Source organism: Bombyx mori, chromosome 16 (genome assembly GCF_030269925.1).
Source record: "Bombyx mori chromosome 16, ASM3026992v2".
Lineage (NCBI taxonomy): Eukaryota > Metazoa > Arthropoda > Insecta > Lepidoptera > Bombycidae > Bombyx > Bombyx mori.
In genome coordinates, this window is record NC_085122.1 from 13,102,070 (window position 1) to 13,122,705 (window position 20,636).

A 20,636-nucleotide genomic window follows, 5' to 3' on the forward strand; every position below is an offset into this window, starting at 1 on the left:
AGCAAAGTAGTGCGATTTCAATCTGGACTTGAAAATTTCCGGCGAGGACGATTGTTTAACGCTTAAAGGTAACGCATTCCATAAACGGACAGCTTCAACCGCAAAGGAATGGTCATAAAATGACGTCCCGTGAGCCGGAAACTTCAGCATTAAATTCTCCGATGACCTGAGTGAATGAGAGCTTGCAGTATGTAGGAAATCAAAACGTTCCTGAAGGTAGCGCGGGGACGAGGAATTAAACAGGACACTGTAAAGAAGAGACAATATATGAACATTCCGGCGATAACGAATAGGAAGCCACTTGAGCTTAACTCGATACTCAGAGACGTGGTCATATTTGCGTAAACCAAATATAAACCTTATGATAAAATTAGTGTAAGTATGTATCTCAGTTACTACTACCCATAAAACAAAGAATCTTAAATTGGGACCAGATGATCGTGCATGATTTGTTCCCAGTTATTTATATATTTCATTCATAGAACCCTTTACTGTTATAATGAGGAAAAATCTACTCGATTTGTCACTGGTTAGAGCTCTCCGAAAAGTGATTATGGCAACAACATTAAGTTCTTTCCATAATAGACTAAATGACCTTAAACTCTAAGTTGTGAGACACGCGCGGAGCTTGCCAATTTGTTTTATAATATAAAACATAACTGAGGCACTTGTTATCATAAGTTTTGTAAAAAATATTGACAACGTACCCCCAGTCAGAGACGGTATTCTGTACTGTGCTCTTGATTTTTTCTTTCCATTTCGTATCAATAAGTTTACCAGTCAGCAAGCTGCCCCATCCGCCGAGCCATTCCTTGTCCATCACGTTAATTACACTCTGAAAGCAGACATTTTATTGCCCGAGCCAGGGATGACAACTATCCCCGGACCGTGAGAGACTGTTAAGTGTTTGGGAGTTCACAACGCGTAACATAAGCTAAGTTTAGACTCTTCCTTATAGTTATACCATTCTACGACACACACTTTCATCTTGATATCTGTCGGGCCGGCTGTAAGGCCGACTACTTGGGTTGTTTTTATTTATTTATTGCTTAGATGGGTGAACAAGCTACAACATAAATGCCGCCACCCACCTTGAGATATGAGTACTTAGGTCTCATTTTTAACAGTACAATGGCTGCCCCACCCTTAAAACCGAAACGCATTACTGCTTCACAGCTGAAACAGGCAGGGTGGTGGTACTTACCCGTGCAAACTCACAAGAGGTCCTACCACCAGTAATTATGCAAATTATGTTATAATTTTTGCGGGTTCGATTTTCATTACACGATGTTATTCCTTCACCGTAGAAGTCAATCGTCAACATTCAGTGCGTACTTGAAAAATTGGTACCCTCCTGCGGTATTCGAACACCGGTGCATCGCTTCATACGAATGCACCGGACGTCTTATCCTTTAGGCCACGACGACTTCAAATACTCCTATATAGTTTGTTGAATATTCGTATACAGGGTGGAGATTTACTGGTGGTAGGACCTCTTGTGAGTCCGCACGGGTAGGTATCACCGCCCTGCCTATTTCTACCGTGAAGCAGTAATGCGTTTCGGTTTGAAGGGCGGGGCAGCCGTTGTAACTATACTTGAGACCTTAGAACTTATATCTTAAGGTGGGTGGCGCATTTACGTTGTAGATGTCTATGGGCTCCAGTAACCACTTAACACCAGGTGGACTGTGAGCTCGTCCACCCATCTAAGCAATAAAAAATAAATTAAAAAAAAGATTCTTCCTCTGAAGTACCTTCATTCTGAGGTCAATGTCCTCGCGCTTGGCCCAGTAGTCCTGCACGAGCCTCTTGTTGTTGAGGAACTGCGCGTTCTCGATGGTCTTGTAGTTTTCGTCCAACAACGAGTACAGCTCCGTGAATAGTGGTCTTTCGCCTTCTGCACAGGAAATTAAGTTTTTATTAGCGGCGCCCGCGACGCCACTCTCCACAAAATATTATACAATTACAAGAAAGATAACTACATAGGATAATTTAAGGTGAATATACATACATACACACATACGTTCTCTTTTATATATATAGACTTAATATCAATCTGAGCAAGAAGCAAAAGACAAGAACCAGCGCCACCTATCCAGCACTAACGTAACTACGTTCATAGGATGAAGTCGCCCTCCATAAGTGTTGCAAAGTTTCACATCAGGCTAACGGTTTTGGAGGTTTAGATGAACATATATGTACATACACACATGCATTCTTTTTTTACATTATATTTTTATATTCAAATATTATTCTAGGTACTTTTTTATGTAGATTCATAATAGATTATCTCATTTTATTGGCGTCCATGGCCTGTTCAAGTTGGTGAATTGACGACGGTTGCTACTGTTTATGGATCATCGCTTCAGTTTTTTATTTGTTGTTCATATTCGACTCATAAGGGTTAAAAGGGTGTTTCGCTAACATAAAATTGACAAAACATACCTATGGTAATCTATCTATATATATAAAAATGAATTGTTGTTCGTTAGACTCGCTAAAACTCGAGAACGGCTGGACCGATTTGGCTAATTTTGGTCTTGAATTATTATGGAAGTCCAGAGAAGGTTTAAAAGGTACATAAATATGAAAATTCCCCGAATTAAATAAAAATCACCCGTCGGACGGATTCCTTTTGTTTGTTTTAAGTTTATTTTATACAAAAGTTTAGGTCAAAAGACCTAAAATGATGAAGAAGAAAATAAAAAATTATCGGTTGAGGCACTACGAAGTCTTCCAGGTCAGCTAGTCAATGTTATAAAACCTCAACGGGACTGGACGTGTATTAAACAAAAATCACCTTTGTGTCGATTAGCTGGAATGTTTATAGTAAATGGACCCAAATTACTGTCATCTAAGTAATCATTAGTGAAAACGCTTAAATATATCGAATCCACCTCTGTTCTGAACTCATCCATTTGCTTCAAATTTTCATTCGGATTGTACGGTGCGGTCAATTGTATTACTGTCCATTCTGAAATTAATTAATAAATAAAAATTACCTCTCATCACTCACACTACAGTAGAATAAACTAGTAATGACCGTTTATTGTATAAATGTGTGAACAAGCACACCTGATGCTAAGTGGTTACCGTAGCCCATAGACATAGCAACGAGAATTACGAGAGCTACCCATGCTGAGAAAAGAGGGTGAAGACTAAATTTAATTGAATTTAAAAAAGACTTATGAGTTAAAACAATTAACTGATACCATATTCCATTATCAACGGTAATGTTTAATTTCGGTCTAATTATGTCAAAAGTATGAAAACATAGACAAAGCAGTATACCAATAATACATAATATGTTATCTATACATATAACTAAAATTGGAGTGTCTGTTTGTAATATTGAAATAACCGTTTTGCATATATGCATATGCATATATATGTACGGTACATACACCAAAATATTTTTTTGTCTATTTGTCTGTTTGTCTGTCTATCTGTTTGTTCTGGCTAACCTCTAGAACGGCTGGACCGATTTTGAAGAGACTTTCACTGATAGGTAGCTTATGATATAAGGAGTAACTTATGGTACTTATATTTAGATTAGCTTCGCCCCGCGGAGTCACCCGCAGTACGACAATAAGTGCGGGTGACATCGCGGTAACATCACAGGAGTCAGCTAGTAATTAAATAATGATCTTACTGTTTACATTCAATTATTAATTTTCAATGCTCTAGATGAGTAATCCTAGACAGTATGGATGTGCTATTATTAACACTATTATTATGTTTGGGAACTTTCAAGGCTCATTTTAGCGTACATGTATGTGTATAAGTAAAAACATTGCAGTATTTGTTTGCAATTCTCAGCAGGTTTCTGACATAGTACCATCAACGAACAAGGGATAGCACGGTAGGTGTTTTAGCAAATGTGTGTTTCACATTTCATTTACTATAAATACACAATATAGAATAAATATATTGGTTATAAATTTTTGGTTTCAATAAAATTTAATACAGCAGCATACCTTTCGGCAATTCCTTCAGTATCCTCCTGAAGTTGTCAATATTATTTTCAGAGCTGAATTTCAAGTATCTCTGGTGAAATGGTAGTTCATCGTCTGTTTTGATCGAGTCTAAAACTCCCGTTACATCTATGTCATTTATTTTAATTAAGTTATCAATTAATTGGTCATCAGTCCTGGAAAAGAAACGTTTGGGTAGTCAGTCGAGTTTAGAGTTCTTTAAAGTTAACTTTAGCTATGGCACACCAAAATATCATAGCCACTTCCACATGTTAACCACTTTTCCTGCAGCGTAAACAAAGAATAACTACTAGTCTAATGCAATCAAAATCATTTACATTAAATTAAGCTTAATATGTTTCGAGGTTCTTGCGAGAAAGATTACCAGGCTAGCATTATTACCTTTAACAATATGAATGACATCGGAGCCATTCGAGCAAAGATATGTATTTCATATATAATATTTAGTAAAAGTTTGTAAGCAAGTGGGTAAGAATAGGCCTGATTACAAGACTTATTATGAAAATAGAAATAGCTATGTTCGATATAGATCTTGTTTACCAGAACAATTTAACCTTTTACACTTGAGAAGTGAATCTCGCTCACCAAAATAAGTGGTAATCATGACATCTCGAGTGCCAAGGATCAAGGGTATAACACACTTACTTTGGATTAGCTTCAATTATTTCTTGTACAGGTTTTATGTAACTTGTTATCTTTCTTAGGTTGTCATCTGAAATCAAATATTAAACTTTCCTTTAAAACTGTTACTCATTTGTTGTTATAATTTGATTTAATTTTTTAAATTTTATTATGTATTAAAATTTCCACAGCCTGTCCATTCTATCTTTGGACTATTCATCGAATCCGGTTTGAAAGGCGGGTCAGCTGTGAAAGTTAACCATGACATCTGCTATTATTAATAGGAACTGATAGCCCTATCAGATTGGCGGGCTGTGAGGTGTCCACAGATGTAATAGGCATTTATAACAACAGCATTGTTAATTCATCAATGCAAGACCAACCTTTACATTGCCAGTCTTCACTATTACTAAATCAAAACAGATTTTTAATGTGTAAAATGGCCAATCTAGTCACCTCATCAGGATGAACAGAACCGCTTTAAGATTCTATGTCTTCTATTCTAAGTCTTAACTTCTAATAAACTTACAACAGGCTAACTGGGCTCAAATTAATGCATACCAGTTACAGAACCCTATAGATACAAGAAAATCACATTTCTACAAGTTCTAGTTACCAATTCATAAAAATTTGTTAATCATTTTTATTTATTTAACGACCTCTCCCATAACAAATCCGTTTGATTGGATTAAAAAATGTGTATTTTCCCTTTAGACTCCAAAATGACTGGATTGATTTAAATAAAAACCTCAAGTAATCTCCATTACTTAGCCAGTTGTCCTGTGAAGTTTCATAGCGACAACGTCAAGATCAAATTAAATCTCGGCCAGTGAAGCAAATTGAGTTTACTAGTTGTGAATAAACTTACTGGCTAATTTTATCTGCTCGTCCCTATAAATTGCCATGGTCCTTAAAGTAGCGAACACTGATTCGCTGAAGTGAAACGCACATCCAGCTTCGTCACCATCCATCAGACATTGTTCAGCCAACAATTTTCTCGCACCTGATGAAAAACAAACAATTGACTTAAGTAAGTAGAAAACTTAATGATGCATTTTCACGTTTGTGTATTTTTTAAACCGGTGTAATAGGGTTTTACTTAGTTCTATTTTTGTTCAGTTTTATTTAGTTAATTTAGTTTTATTTATTTGTTTGTATATTTTTTTTTCTATGATCCACCTTAACTTTCCTTACTTAAATTATGGACTGCTTTCAGAAAGTTTCTTTTTTAATTTGATACTCAACGGCTAAAGTTTGTACTTTTAAACTAATAATCATTGTACGATAAAAGTACGTAACGTTTTGATTTACTCAGTAGCCACGTTATGTCTAAGTTAAAAGAGATAAATCTGAGTTTACATAGGTACTGATGACATGCTTCAAGACCCGATTTTATGTGAGAGATTAATTAGTATAGGCCAAAATTACTTACTCTGATAATTAGGGCCAAATGGAGTCGCAGGTATATCCTTAGCGAATTTGTTCAATATATTCTTGTAAATCGGCTTCGTGATATGTATTTTATTTGTGAATACATCGAAATCTTCCATGTTTCTCAACGTTTGGTAAGTTATTAACTTTTCATTTGACTGTTTATTGACACGAAATAAAAATCTGTATTCTAAAATTCTATATCTTTTAAACACAACCGTAACTTTATTTTCGAATTCGTCTTGACATTTAGCAGTTAGCACTGTCACTGTCATTTTTAGCCCTATATGATTTGGTCATGATTTGGTGTTTGATTTTAAATTATTTTACATTCACTTTTCGTCGGTTTCGAGTTTCGTTGTTTTGATTCTCTTATTAATACTAGTGGAACTTACAATCATCTACTACAGAAATTGTAATGTGTATATGTACTAAAAATATTGATATAATATTAAATATATTATTTTTTTATTGCCTAGATGGGTGGACGAGCTTACACCCCACCTGATGTTAAGTGGTTACAGGAGCTCATATACATACATCTACAACGTAAATGCGCCAACCACCTTGAGATATAAGTTCTAAGGTCTCAGTATAGTTACAACGGCTGTCCCACCCTTCAAACCGAAACGCATTACTGCTTCACGACAGAAATAGGCGGGGTGGTGTTACCTACCCAAGCGGACTCACAAGATGTCCTACCACGAGAAAAAAAAAATCACAAATCAATCATTAATTTTTAATCTGACTGAAAGATTACATAAAATACATAAACGCTAATGTATAGCTTTTACGATGAGAAAATAACTTTTGCATTAGTTTACGTGAAGAATAACAGATCTAAATGGGTCGCGATTCCGATCCGGTGGTAGATTCTGCGAAGCACTCCTCTTGCTAGGACTAGTGAATTAGCAAATTCTCTCAGGTTAATCGCATGAGCTCACCTACCCGTCCAGGCGTAACTGGAATAGCCCCCTAGGCTACCAGCGAATAGGTAGGGAAAACACAAGAATTACATCGAATGGCAAAAAAACAATTAAGCAGAAATTACTAATTGTTAAGTAGTCTTCCACCAACAATAGTATTATTGTTGATCGAAGTTGTTATTAGTAGATGTAAATACATACATACTCATACGTACTCATAGTTGCCGCTACGGACTAAGCGCGACGCACTTCACACTGTAGATACTTTAACGCATAGTACACGAAGATATTATAGCCACTTACGATCAGGTGAGCAGTGGGCTTGTTTTTCTACGATATAATCTGTATCCGCTCAAAGCGACAAAGCACTGAGCAAGTAATCACTACACGACAAAGTATGAGCTCACATACATTTGTAATTGAGTCATTACTAAGCTCTGGATTTAAAGTACCGTATGCAATGTGCCGATTCAACAGTTACGTCATGGTGTTCTCATATTTCATATTGTTCACTTTCTTTTCACTAAATTACGAATAGAGAGAGACGTATGAATATTAATTGTTTCGAGCAGGCAACGCGACGGTTCGCTACAAGTCGCTAATATTAATTCTAAATTATGCAAACTGTACCGCGCACTGCCGTCCGCAATGTTTTTTCCTTCGAAACATGCATTAAATTACCTACTTACTAAGATGTGGAGAATATTGGGTCTATGAACCACAACCTGAATGTTTCAATTAATTATTTCTATTGATGGAGCTGTTTTTCCAGGCCATCTAACGTTAGTCACCGTAACACATGGACGCCGGCGTTACAAACTACAGGCCAAAAATACTTTTAATGTTCTTACAATACTTAATGTTCTACATTCATAAACACTTATTGTGGTATGTTGAGAATTTTGATTGATATTTAATATCGGTTTAATTCGATAACATATTAATATAAATTTTGTTTTAACGTTTATTACATATTAAGTTTAATATAAATTTCATTGCACCTACCACTGTTTACTCTGCACTACCTTTGGTCAACTGGTAGAGAACGTTTTAGGCATTAAGTCCGCCAATGTAAATTTTATATGAAGTGTAATAAATAAATATGTAGAAATAGGATTTGTACATCATCAAATGACGATCGTTTATAACCCATGCCGATAAATTGAGTTCTTTGCTAAAAAGTTCATTTTGTCTTCTAAATCTTTTGAAAAAAATAAATTGTGCTCGAGAATCCCGGTTTGGCGACTCCCGTATCGCTTAAATACGCTCAACTTCCCTTAATAATCTATACTAAAATAAATTTAAAATAAAACAAATTATCTGTAAATAATTTACATTTTATTTTTATTTGTAATAAACATGAACAATGCGCAAACCATTATTTCTTAACAATTTGCTGTTATTATAAAATTGCATATTATGCAATACGTTTTAATGTTAGGTATACTTTACTTTTCTTTATTATGTTAGGATTCATAACAGAAAATGGATTATGCTTAAAATGACTAAAGAAATGCTCCTTAAAATATTATAAATATAAGTGGCACTGACAAACATCTTAATAAAAATTTAACTATTATGAAGAGCATTTTGTAATTTTATGTGCAAGTTATGATGCACAATTGTTTTTATATTTTCCATTTCATAATAGCTGCCGAAAGCTATCGTAACCATATAAGTTTATGAATTATAATTTGGAATTAAAGAAAAAAAAAACAGTAGTGTAAATTTCTATGCGGACTAAAAAAAGAAAATAATAAAATTGGTAGAATACTGATAAATAATACGTGGAAGGAAGATATGTTTAAAAACATGCAACAACTTTGCGCAATACAAGCGAAAAGCATTAAAAGTACATATATCACTTAAATGTAATTTGTTATAACGTATATAAACTATTCGAAGATTTGATAACATATTTAGAAAACATTAGTAAAGTTCATGGGTTTATTTTGAAAATAAAAAAATTTCGTATTTTTTTTTTTCAAATTCTACCCATCTCAACAATGTCTCGAAAGACCATTGAACAAACTATGCTACTAAATTGACAAAGGAATAATTGATGTGAAAACGATTCACCTACATGATCGTGAATAAATTAATAAGATTCTAAAAACTTTTAGTGTAAATAGTTTTATCTAATGGTATTTCCCTTTGCTTAATGGTAGTAAAAAGTGACATTCGTTTTAAAAATCTAAGTGTCAAAAAAAATAACATCTAAATACGATATAAATTTTCTACTTCAAAATTTCATCAAGGCAAACGTCCGATATGACTTGAAGGCACAAAATGTTAAGAATAGCTAAAACTTATCGGTTATCACATCACAAATATTTAATTGCTCTCTACTTCGACTACAAAATCTCGTTCTAAACAAAACAAATCAGTAATCTACGTATTATAAGAAATACCGACATAATCCAAGCACCAAGACTACGTACAATATAAAATTCTCTTTTATTTTGTAACGCTACGTACATAACCCTATTACCTTTTTAAATTTAAATATTTGTTAAAGGCTTTTAAAATTCCTAAACTTACAAAATATATCTGTTAGATAAATATGTTACAAGGAAAGATGTTCACTGTACCTATACAACTATTATTGCCATTCTCTTCATGTTCAATTATGATACCTAGTAGGTACTGAACGTTTTACAATAAAATAAATACGAAGTTGTATAATTACTATACAAGCCATTTGTGTACGATACGAACGCCTTATGATTATAACGAACGTATCATGATTACAATAAAAATTTAAAGAACAAAAAGATTATGCAAGCTCTGAACTGCGTTTATCTTATTTACAATTCAAAGATAAAGGCCTTGAAATCTATCACATACAGATTTGGGACGCTTCACGGGCAATAGCCGAAAATAAATTAAAAAATACATTGGATATACTACACACAGCAAATACTGTCATTTCCAGATGAAGGAATTAAGTAGCTGTTTTTGTATTATGCTAGTTACGGTTGCATTTATTCGAGTGTATATGCTTGTTTTCGCTTAAATAAACACACAGCATTGACGTTTATACACTTCGTAAAGCATGACCTCAGAATAAGTTTCATTAACTCCCATCTCAGAACTGCACCATTACCCTTGTCAGTATTAATCGGGCGAGGGCTATGCGTTCATTACTTTTATGTTAACTTAAAGACTACTAAATAAAAACATTGATCACAAAAAAAGACAAAAATGAGTTTGCAACTAAAGTGGCACTCAGTAAAATAGTACAAGTATGGTAATGGTATGGAAGTATTAAGTAATCCTGAGTATCATCAAGACATATTGTTTATACCAACCCTTTTACTCATTGGGGACGCATCCACAACCCTCTCATTAACCTTGTCCTCCTCCCTAAAATGTATTCTTGTGATGACTATATCTCCAGTGCTAAGAGTTTGTGATCCGACCTCTGATTTTTTCAATTCATTGAGATCATTGCATTTCACCTCTTCAAAACCACCGTTATGGCATTTGCAGCAACAATTCTTGTTTTCTGTGTCTCCCATATTCAGAATTTGGCTCAGATTCGACCAATCTTTGTTTTTTAGCAGTGGTAATGTTTGTTCCATTGTCTGTGAGAATTTCTCTTCCAGTTCCCCACTGAGGGGAGCCACTGCTGATAATATAGCTTCTAAGCGATTTATCTTTTCAACCTTATCCATGTTGGTGTCCGACAAGATCTCATCCATCATTTGCATTGACTCTGTGAGGCTGGGTGGTTGTGTGGAATGGGGTGATGAAATTGGGTCTGAGGGGTTAGAATCCAAGCTAGCCATCTCATTCTCCCTGTCATCATCATCTGAATCAGAGTCTCTATCTTGCCCGATTGCTTCCAATTTCTCTAGTTTCTTAGATATTTTGTGACAACCTTTTAATTTTTCTTTTTCTTCTTCTGTAAGTTCTAAATATCGGAGTAATCGTATCTCCCTATTGCTCAACACAATATTTTTAGTGCTCTCTGCCAATTTCTGTTTTAGCTCACCCACTTCTGTGTTAATTTTCCTTTGTCTCTTGCGAAGTTTAACTTCTGTGGGTTGAATATGCATAAACACTTGCTCATTGCTTAATTCTTCAAAAAGTTGTTGGTTTTCTGGCATAATATTAGATGACATATAAGCATATATTGCAGGGTTTACTAAAGAAAGCACATCTGAAGCAGCATAAATTATCATATCTTTTGTAAGAGGTCTGCGGGCCCAGTATCTTTGATCCCTACGGTACAAGTTCTTCAATTGTTCTTTCATTGGATTCATTGGAGCATTGTATAATTCACATAGAGCATTCAAGCTAAGATTCTTAACTTTGTAAACAGGCACACCCTGTTGTTGTAATTGCAACACAGCATGGGCAGCCTGTGTATCAAACACATTCTTCATTGTGATCTCAAATTGATTGTACAAATTAACCGAGTCATTTCTGCAGTCATGAATAATTTTAATGACATGCTCGCTTTCTAATAGTTCTTTAATTTTTCCTTCATTTATCATACCTGGGCATGTCATTATATCTAATGTGTACACCTCACCATTCAGAGTGGCTATTTGACACAATGTCAACACTCCCTTGAGACCCAGGTTTATTCCTTCACAATCAAAGGAGACTATATTTTTGGCGTTGCGTTTTGGAGCCATAATGCTATCAATTAAAGTTGCACATTCTCTAACACTGGTTATGACTGTGGTGCATTGCAGAACTTTTTGTCTCCATACATCACCTACTACAGTATTCCTCAAACTTGGAGTACCGTTGGTTTCTTCAGAGTTTCTTGCATTCAAATGATTATTTACCCTATCTCTGACCATATTTTCAGCCAAATTCTTAATTACAATAGAATTGATTCTTTGTTTAAGTGTTTGATTAGCAATATTGGATTGTTGACCGCGGGGAGATTCTATGGGACTGAGTATTCTGTTTGCAGGGCTCTGTTTGCCATCTGAGGGAGTAGGACTAACCGCCACTGGGGGAGCAGGAGAAGGGGCTTTCTCTTCTGCCATAGGCTTTGGTGTGTCAGTCTTTACTTTTGGTTTCACATTAAGATACATAACAGGTATTTTTGGTTTGCTAATTAGGGTGACAAGGTTTGCTTGTACATGAAAACTATCAGAGAACAACTTCAAAAAGGCACTTAAATCAGCCGGAGACTTAAACATCTGATACCAGTATTCTTGTGGGAAGCGTGACACAATTAGATGGAAGAGCTGGTCAACCATCACAGGGCCCTTGGCCTCAATGCACTGCGCAATGTAGTCTAGAAGCTGTTGGGCAGTGTCAGTATTGATGTTGGCAACTGGTAGATTATGGAAGTGTTCAGAGTTGGTGTGTGCGTTATCTCTCCTATGATTCTCACTGACTAGAACAACATTGTCATCTATGATCTGGAACGTATCAGGGTGCTTCATGAGGAACTCTTTGAACTCCTTGATGCGTTGCCCGGAGATGTGACGCACCTGCGGGGAGGCCTGGCTCCTGTGACCGAGGAGACTCTTGATGGGCACTTCAGTGCCTTCACCGTATTGGATCATCTTGCCAGCGAAGTACTGCTTGGCTTCCTCGATATAATCATTATTGGAGGACACCCCAGCCCCGCTCAGATGCTTCTGGAACGTGTTGATATCAACATAGTCCCCGTCTATGCTGAACAACGCTGGGTACTGGGCCAGGAACTTCTTGAGCCCCGACTGTGACCCGCCAGCTATCTGCCGCATCTCCTTAGTGAATCCTTTGGCACCAAACTGGCAGGAAAGATCGTGTAACGTGCGCGGCTCGCCTTTATCGAGCAGGCGTTCCACGAAGAATAACAGAGTGAGATTCCTAGCGAGCTCATATTCCATTGATTCCATATCCCTGCAGTTGGTGCCAATGTGTTTTAACTTACACTAAATTTTAACTACGTATATGTGTCACCCACAACACCATGAAATATTTCTTTTTCTCTCTGCCTTCTTTCGGCCACAGACTAAATTAAATAGAGCACACAGAAATGGTCAGATCAGTGTTGCCGAATTGATTTTATAACTTCCGGAAACAGATTACAGTATTGAAGGAAAAAATAATCTACAAAATAATAGAAACGTAGTACACATTTTATTATTTCAAGTTAACAAATTACAATTTTTTTTTCAAACTTTAATATCTGTATCTGTTTTGTATAGTATGTACATATACATTTTTTTATTTGTTGTAGACCAGCCATGAGGCTGCTCAGTGACCGGGAACAAAACGCACCAGGTGTTAATACAACAGTTTATGTAAAATTGGAGGAAACATTTTTATTTTTATTTCTTGCAATTTATCTTATATGAATTTTTCAATGTTAATACTCAGGTGTTAATACTGTATACTTAATAACTGAGATTGCTTTTTTTCAGCATCCGTTTTGTAACTTTAGCATTTGTTTCTTCATGGCATTAAAATAAAATATATATGATGGTCTATAAATTTAATATAAATACAAAAATTGTGAAATATAAACAGTTGAGAGGAAATTCCAAATCCAACTATTCATCAGTCCAACTATTTTTTAGGTCATAGAAAAATTGGTTTTTGATGAAACTTTCTTTAACAGAGTGGTTAGTTAATTATGTTTGCAGAACATTAGACTGGAGCTAACACAGCAGCTATTCCACTTGATTTCAAATTTTAATATAAATGCCGACTTCTAGTCACTAAGAAGCACTACAAGAAGAATCACTGTAAAGTTTTCTAGCCTTTATTTTTAAAAACTCTTATCTTTCAAAGTGAAAATATGCCAGAATGCCTGCCTTCCCAAAAATGAATAGTTCACTAAAAATGCTTTGAACTCAGTCTAAAAGTTGGAGTAACTTCAATTTAAATAGAAATAAATCAGTGTAAAATTTAAACATTGTAACACTGAACCAGAGACAATTGAATTTTTGTTCCAGTACTCTCTATTTACAATACATAAGATTTATCATCTTTCCATCTTTTTTATTAGCGTAAATAGGGTAGAACTCAAAAATTATCAACTAAAACATCACGAAAAGGGTAGTTGTGAATTATTTGATATCGTTATTTTAATGTTTCTTCAGGATTAAACGTATTACAATGTGGTATTATTACCGCGACTTATGTTATTATGCTCATATAGAAATCTCTCAGATAGATACAATTTTTGTAATGAAATATGTACTGTATGATACATGTACAACGATGAAGCACTAAGACAGTGTTATAAGAATTAAACCCACAAAAAGTGTAATTTTCGTAATTATCTGTACATTTGAGATAATAGACCTTAAATATCAAGGTAGGAGACGGCATTTTCGTTGTGATGCCTACGGGCTTAAGAGTTCAGTGACAACTTAAGATGAGGTTGGTTAATTAAGTTCAACCGTCCACACAATAAATAAATAAAATGGCAAAGTTTAATCGAAAAATCAGTGTATATCATCTAATAGCAACGGTGGTGTCTAATCTTAACTTATTTAATTTCTTTCCTTTTTCTTTTTGTTATTCCCACAACAGTAATTACTTCGGTCTTTAAATTAAGAGATTTGAATATATAGGCTATATTTTCTTTGCCTGAATAGTTAATACACATAAAAATGTTTGCCGATTAATCAAACACACGTCAATTAATAACGTTCGTTTACTAACTGTGGTTTATTAACTTTTTAGTATTTGTGAAAGTGCACAAATGTGAGAAATTAAAACAAAACCGCTGGACGTAGCTTCTCGGGATCAACCAAAAAGTCTATTGAAAAAGTCTCAGTAAAAAACCAGCATTTTACTGAGATTATATTTCATCCCATATCATCTCATCTCATTTAATTTCATTTAATAATTATGCCAATTGATGTTTCAAATTGATCAACTTCGTTTTAGTTCACTTCATATTATCATTTTTCATAAAAAAATATATAAATGATTAGGCGTCATTGTATGATATCTTTGCCTATCTAGCTGGAAAAATAGTACTACAAACACACGTCAAGTCAAAATACACTGTCAAGTAGGTACATTTACTACCGTACCTACTTTCAAATCAAACTTATCTTCAGTGTTTCAAATATTTAAAACATTAATCTGTGATATTGTTAAAAATTATTACTTTACAACATAATTCATAATTTACAATAGTATACAGCTGGATTTAACTGTATAAGCGTACAAATATACCATACAAAATGGTGAGTAATATTATGAATGCACATAATTGCTTCGAAAACGCCCATTAAATTTTAAGTGATACAACATCGAAAAGCTCGTTTCCATTCGTTTAAATAAAGAAAAAACATAAAATTTTTCGTATTTAGAAATAAACACAGTTCACTTAAGTTAGTGCAAAAATTCAATGTAGGTACAATAAATAATTGTAATCCTTCATGGATTCTAAATCTATCCACCTAACCGACATTCAAATTCCTATGCCACCTAAGAAATCATTTACAATCATTATTTCTAATATTTATGTACAAAACACAATAAATCATTCACAACTTTTAACTAATTCTTTTTATTACAATTACTTATTACAAAATATACAAATTCTTCTAATAAATTAGTTATAACATTGCACAATTTTATAAATTGTAAACTGTATAAAAATTTAATGTAGTAACATTCTAAGTGTAATTTGTCTCCGTTTTTACAAGTCCTATGTAATTAAAAAATATATTTGTAAATGACTAACTCAAGTTTATTTGTGTCTAGTAAAAAGTGTAGTAATTATGTTAAGAAATCTGTTATATTAACATTTTTCAAACAAAACAACTGCAAAATGGTTTATGGGTACACTGTAAATCAAATAACATTGACTTCCTTGTGATTTCCAGTTGGTACTTGTCCTCGGGGATCTTCACATTCCTCACAGATGCAGCAGCTTGCCAGCTAAGTTCAAGAAGTTGCTTCTACCTGGAAGGATACAGCATATATTGTGTACTGGAAACTTATGTACAAAAGACTCCTATGATTATTTGAAGACTTTGGCCAGTGATGTGCATGTTGTTAGGGGAGATTTTGATGAGGTATAATAACACTTTTTTTTTTCTTTTATTGATTAACATACTAGCTGACCTGGCAGACTTCGTAGTGCCTCAATTGATAAATAAAAGATCTAAACTTTTGTATAAAATAAACTTAAAACAAACAAAAGGAATCCGTCCGACGGGGGACACGTCAAAGGAAAAACAAATATGTTATTTTTATTTAATCCCGAGCATTTTCATATTTATCTACCTTTTGAACCTTCCCTGGGCTTCCACAAATAATTCAAGACCAAAATTAGCCAAATCGGTCCAGCCATTCTCGAGTTTTAGCGAGATTAACGAACAGCAATTCATTTTTATATATTATCTTTGCCTTGATGATCACAGTCAGACAATCTGCTGAAATAATGTTAAGAGGTGTTTCATTGGGATGAATGGCTGGTATATCTTCATAAAAATCTATTTCTAAGTGTGAACTTTGATTGGATTTATTTATTTATGAACTCATGTGTCAAATAAGCTCTTCAGGCTTTTGGTAAAAGTGGAATATAGAATTGGAATAACAGCTTTCCTATCTACAAAGTACAATTAGTTTATGAGAAATAGGATGGGGCTACCAACCTCAGTGGGCTTACAATTTGCTCTCTAACCACAGCACAGCACAGTAACTAGGAATGAGATATGTATAGTAATTAACAATATATATTTTTTATTGCCCTTGTAGGCATACGGCCCACCTGATGGCCACTAGTCTGGGCACTACCACCACAAGGCAATACTAACTTGTAATTGCTCTTGTCTAATTTGTAGTGATGTCAGTTCATCTGGCCTAGTAAGAACCATAGATATTTAATGGTTCTTACACACTACTACCCATACAAAGCTTAAAAAAATCAGAACATAGCACAGTTTCTATACTTCACCACAAAATTTTTGTAGTCCGAATAAAACTCATTGATAGTCTGAGCTAAAATCGTAAAATTAAATTATAAATTGACATTAACCATAATAGAGTATATTTAATTAAAAGTTGATATAAATTTCCTAACTATATAGCACTAACATCATACAAGCACTTAGTAACAATAAAATTATAAATACCTCTCAGAATGCGACATATCCAGAGCAGAAAGTCGTCACAGTTGGACAGTTCCGCATTGGACTGATTCATGGACACCAAGTAGTCCCTTGGGGCGATGAAGAGTCTCTAGCTTTGATACAGAGGCAGCTGGATGTGGACATCCTGATATCAGGGCACACGCATCGCTTTGAGGCTTACGAACACGAGAATAAGTTCTATATCAATCCTGGTTCAGCTACTGGAGGTTACAGCCCTTTATACAGGTAATAATAGTATGGTTCTTGCATTATACAGTATATTCAGAAGTCATCATAGCCTAAAGGATAAGATACCTGGTGCATTCATATCGAGAGTTGCAACTGTACTCAAAAACATCTATGAATGTTCATGTTTTTATTACATTGTAAATAAAACTGAGACTTAGAAAGAAAAATACCTTAAGCTAGCAGCTGCACAGCAACGTGCTACTGGTATTAGTGTTGTACATGAATGACAATGGCCCCATGCCATCAGCTGAGTCATATGCTTGTTTGTCTACAATGGCATTTAAAAGATCTCCCCTCTTTATGGTATCCTTCTAAATGACATTCCCCAGCCTATTAATATTAATTGTTTATTAATTTTAGTACATTCTAAACATGTAAATATTCTGTGTAAATTTTTATCTGCTAATAATATTTATCTATAAAGTAGTTAGTCTAACATATATTTGTTTGTGCTGCTCTTAAAACCACAGATTCGCGTATGGAAAAACTGACTAAATTTATTAGTATTTGGATTTAGTAATTTTTTTCCTCTTCAAGTACCGGTCATTTTTGTAAATACTTTGTCATTGCCAAAATCAATGCCAAAGGCGTTGGAGCCAAATTCTTTATAAAAAATAAAAAATCACAATTTGTAAATACATTCCTTTTAATCCAGTGATCAATGTGTGCTTCAATCACTATAGTTAGACTTAGAATTTTATCTCTGATCTTTATTCGTAGGCAGCAACTTAGCTGTGCCCCTGGCATTGCCTACGCCCATGAGTGATCCTCTCAGCATTAATTAAGTGGCCTGAATGCTTGATGCTTGTCTGCCAACTAAGTCAAAAAAAAATCTTCAATAAAAGTGTTTTCTGCCAAACCTCTGCTATTACCACAGCACTAATGGCCAAGAATATTGCTCCTTAGTTCAGAGGCGAGAGAATCCTATCTCTAATGGCAACTTTAACTGGCCGTGCAAATAAACACAATCGAATTTTCAATTATGTTATGAATAATGACTGTTCTTCTTTTTGTACCAGATTATACTACTAATAAAGAACTAACTGCATTAAAATAATTATGAACTATTATTTTATCTTCTTTGTGCTTTTTGTTTAGACTCATTTCACATGTTTGCAAACATTGTTGTTTTAAATTAATGTATATTGGTATGTAAGTGATATAGTGATTTAATATTATTTGGAAGTAGTGTAGATGTTTTGTATGTATGTATATATATTTTTATTATTATTTATTAATATATTTAAAGTTTTGATCTGTTTTGATAGATCTCTTAGTGCACCAATACATACCTGTTATATGTTTTTGAGAATTTGAGTAAAGTTGAAGTTGAATAGGGTGAATTGATTTTCGATCTTAATCTTGTTTTGGTGTGCATTAAAGCATAATCTCTCTATAATAAGAGATAGTTTTTCATAATTCTAATAAATCACATATTTTCTATTCTTCCAGGGATCCTACTCCTTCGTTTGTGCTGATGGACATTCAGAGTTCGACAGTGGTCACCTACGTTTACAAGCTCCTCGGTGATGAAGTCAAAGTTGAAAGAATTGAATACAAGAAGACATGATCTGTTATACGTTCCGCCATTTAGTAACATGAGTGAATATTATAACAGAAGTGTAACATTAGTTTATGAATTTATTTGGCTAAACACATACACATATTTTTGATATGATGCTATACGGGTTGTACCGCAGCAAATTACTATTGGAAAATAAACCAGCAGGCAAGTATCAATTTTTCTAATGAAATACGTACTTAACAAATTTTCACGATTGACTTCCACGGTGAAGGAATAACTTCGTGTGATAAAAATCAAATCCGCAAAATTATTATTTAATTAGCTGGTGATAGGACGTCTTGTGAGTCCGCACGAGTATGTACCACGACCCTGCCAATTTCTGCCGTGAAGCAGTAGTGTGTTTCGGTTTGAAGGGTGGGTAGCCGTTGTAACTATACTGAGATCTTAGAACTTATATCTCAAGGTAGGTGGCGGCATTTACGTTGTAGATGTTTATGGGCTCCAGTAACCACTTAACACCAGGTGGGCCGTGAGCTCGTCCAACCATATAAGCAATAAAAAAAAATAACTGAAAAGATATTTATTTATTCAAATAAGAAATCATTATCACTTTAATAAGTTCGTCCCGTGAACATCGCGTGCTCGAGGCCGTTGACCTCGCGGCTCAGCCTACGTGTAGGTAATTGTTACATTGCACGTAATGCAAATTGGTGATATGTAATACAGTGATGATAATATTTTTCGATCCTCGCGTTCTTAACTTTGTCTTGTTAACAATAATACTGATGTAATCTGTTATCCCTTTAAGATCCAAGTGTAACGGACATAACAAGTAATAATTGCTCTGTGATTAGCTTAATCTTTTTCTTTAATGATAGGGTCAACGGAAATTTGTTTTTCTTATAAACAGTCTAGGAATTAAACATTTTCAAGTAATACTTAATGCTGTATACTGGATGCCCGAAGTCTTGAACCCTTACCGTTGCCAATAATCAATAGAAGACATGAGTGGATGAAGGGGATATGATATAATTTGTCAATTTTGAGAAAACGGGCAGCAAGCTTTTCTTACTTGTACTTTTTCTTCGTACACATTTGCAATTTGTAAAAATAGCCTTTAAACCCGGAGTTTTAAGATGTAATAAGGTTTATAAGCACATAACACCTTACATTTAATGTAAAAACTCAAAAATCTTAAATATTGTACTTAACCCCTTCATCCATTTATGTCTTCAATTAACCTGACTGCGAGCTGTCTTCAACATACTTTGCGGGTTCACTAGATATGGACTTTTATAAAAATAAAATATATTTTTCTAGGCAAATGAATTTTATTTACGTTTAAGTGCATGTAGATTTTTTTTGCGTCTATTTCTTGGGATCTTCGCCTTTGAGGTTCTAACATTAAGTTTATCAAATATATTAAATTGCATGTATTATTACATAAAATCATTACGTAAACATGGTTGACATTTCTGAATTATACAGGCGGTAGATCGTACTAGAAACTTTCGCGTGAAAGCTCCGGGAACCACTTAATATCAGGTGCGCGTGAGTATGTGTTTAATATGAAAAATCGTGAATACCGGAACGCAGTATGCCTTGGAAGGGCAAGGATGTTGTTACGACACAATTAAAACGTAAACATATTCTTGCCAAAGTAATTTATTATTTTTAATTGAATAGAAAAATATAATAGATTATTTAATTATTAAAATCCTTTTGAGTAATGCTGTTAGAATATTCGCTCATGTTTAAGCCCTTGGTTATATTACATAATAAGATACTAAGCTATTGTTTTTGTAAATAAAATTATATTGAATATGGA

At 34.3% G+C, this 20,636-nt stretch overlaps 3 protein-coding genes across 8 annotated transcripts in view; 1 reads left to right on the forward strand and 2 right to left on the reverse strand.

Moving 5' to 3' along the window:
* LOC101738030 (uncharacterized) overlaps window positions 1-7,435 on the reverse strand; it is a 14,440-nt gene extending 7,005 nt beyond the window's left edge. Inside the window, exons 1-9 of one of the 5 annotated variants that reach the window (XM_062673144.1) lie at window positions 7,189-7,430; window positions 6,049-6,205; window positions 5,485-5,619; window positions 4,641-4,707; window positions 3,978-4,150; window positions 2,801-2,974; window positions 1,755-1,897; window positions 708-835; window positions 167-247 (exon numbers count right to left, since the gene is read on the reverse strand). In XM_062673144.1, coding sequence (XP_062529128.1) covers window positions 167-247; window positions 708-835; window positions 1,755-1,897; window positions 2,801-2,974; window positions 3,978-4,150; window positions 4,641-4,707; window positions 5,485-5,619; window positions 6,049-6,166 — 1,019 coding nt within the window. In that variant the 5' untranslated portion in view covers window positions 6,167-6,205; window positions 7,189-7,430. Of the gene's footprint in view, window positions 1-166; window positions 248-707; window positions 836-1,754; window positions 1,898-2,800; window positions 2,975-3,977; window positions 4,151-4,640; window positions 4,708-5,484; window positions 5,620-6,048; window positions 6,314-7,188 lie in introns of those variants that run through there. The other 4 variants (XM_021352634.3, XM_062673145.1, XM_021352633.3 and 1 more) reach the window with 4 other exon arrangements.
* Window positions 7,436-8,289: 854 nt separating this feature from the next.
* Window positions 8,290-12,997, reverse strand: LOC101741849 (egalitarian protein homolog). The gene has a single exon (XM_038016299.2). It carries the CDS (start codon window positions 12,826-12,828, stop codon window positions 10,261-10,263), a length of 2,568 nt encoding a protein of 855 aa, XP_037872227.1. The 5' UTR covers window positions 12,829-12,997; the 3' UTR covers window positions 8,290-10,260.
* Window positions 12,998-14,580: 1,583 nt separating this feature from the next.
* LOC733048 (vacuolar protein sorting 29) lies at window positions 14,581-20,636 on the forward strand. 2 transcript variants are annotated; one of them, XM_021352377.3, is made up of 4 exons: window positions 14,581-15,138; window positions 15,784-15,975; window positions 17,045-17,280; window positions 18,736-20,636. In XM_021352377.3, the coding sequence occupies exons 1-4, from the start codon at window positions 15,136-15,138 to the stop codon at window positions 18,851-18,853; spliced, it is 549 nt and encodes a 182-aa protein (XP_021208052.1). In that variant the 5' UTR covers window positions 14,581-15,135; the 3' UTR covers window positions 18,854-20,636.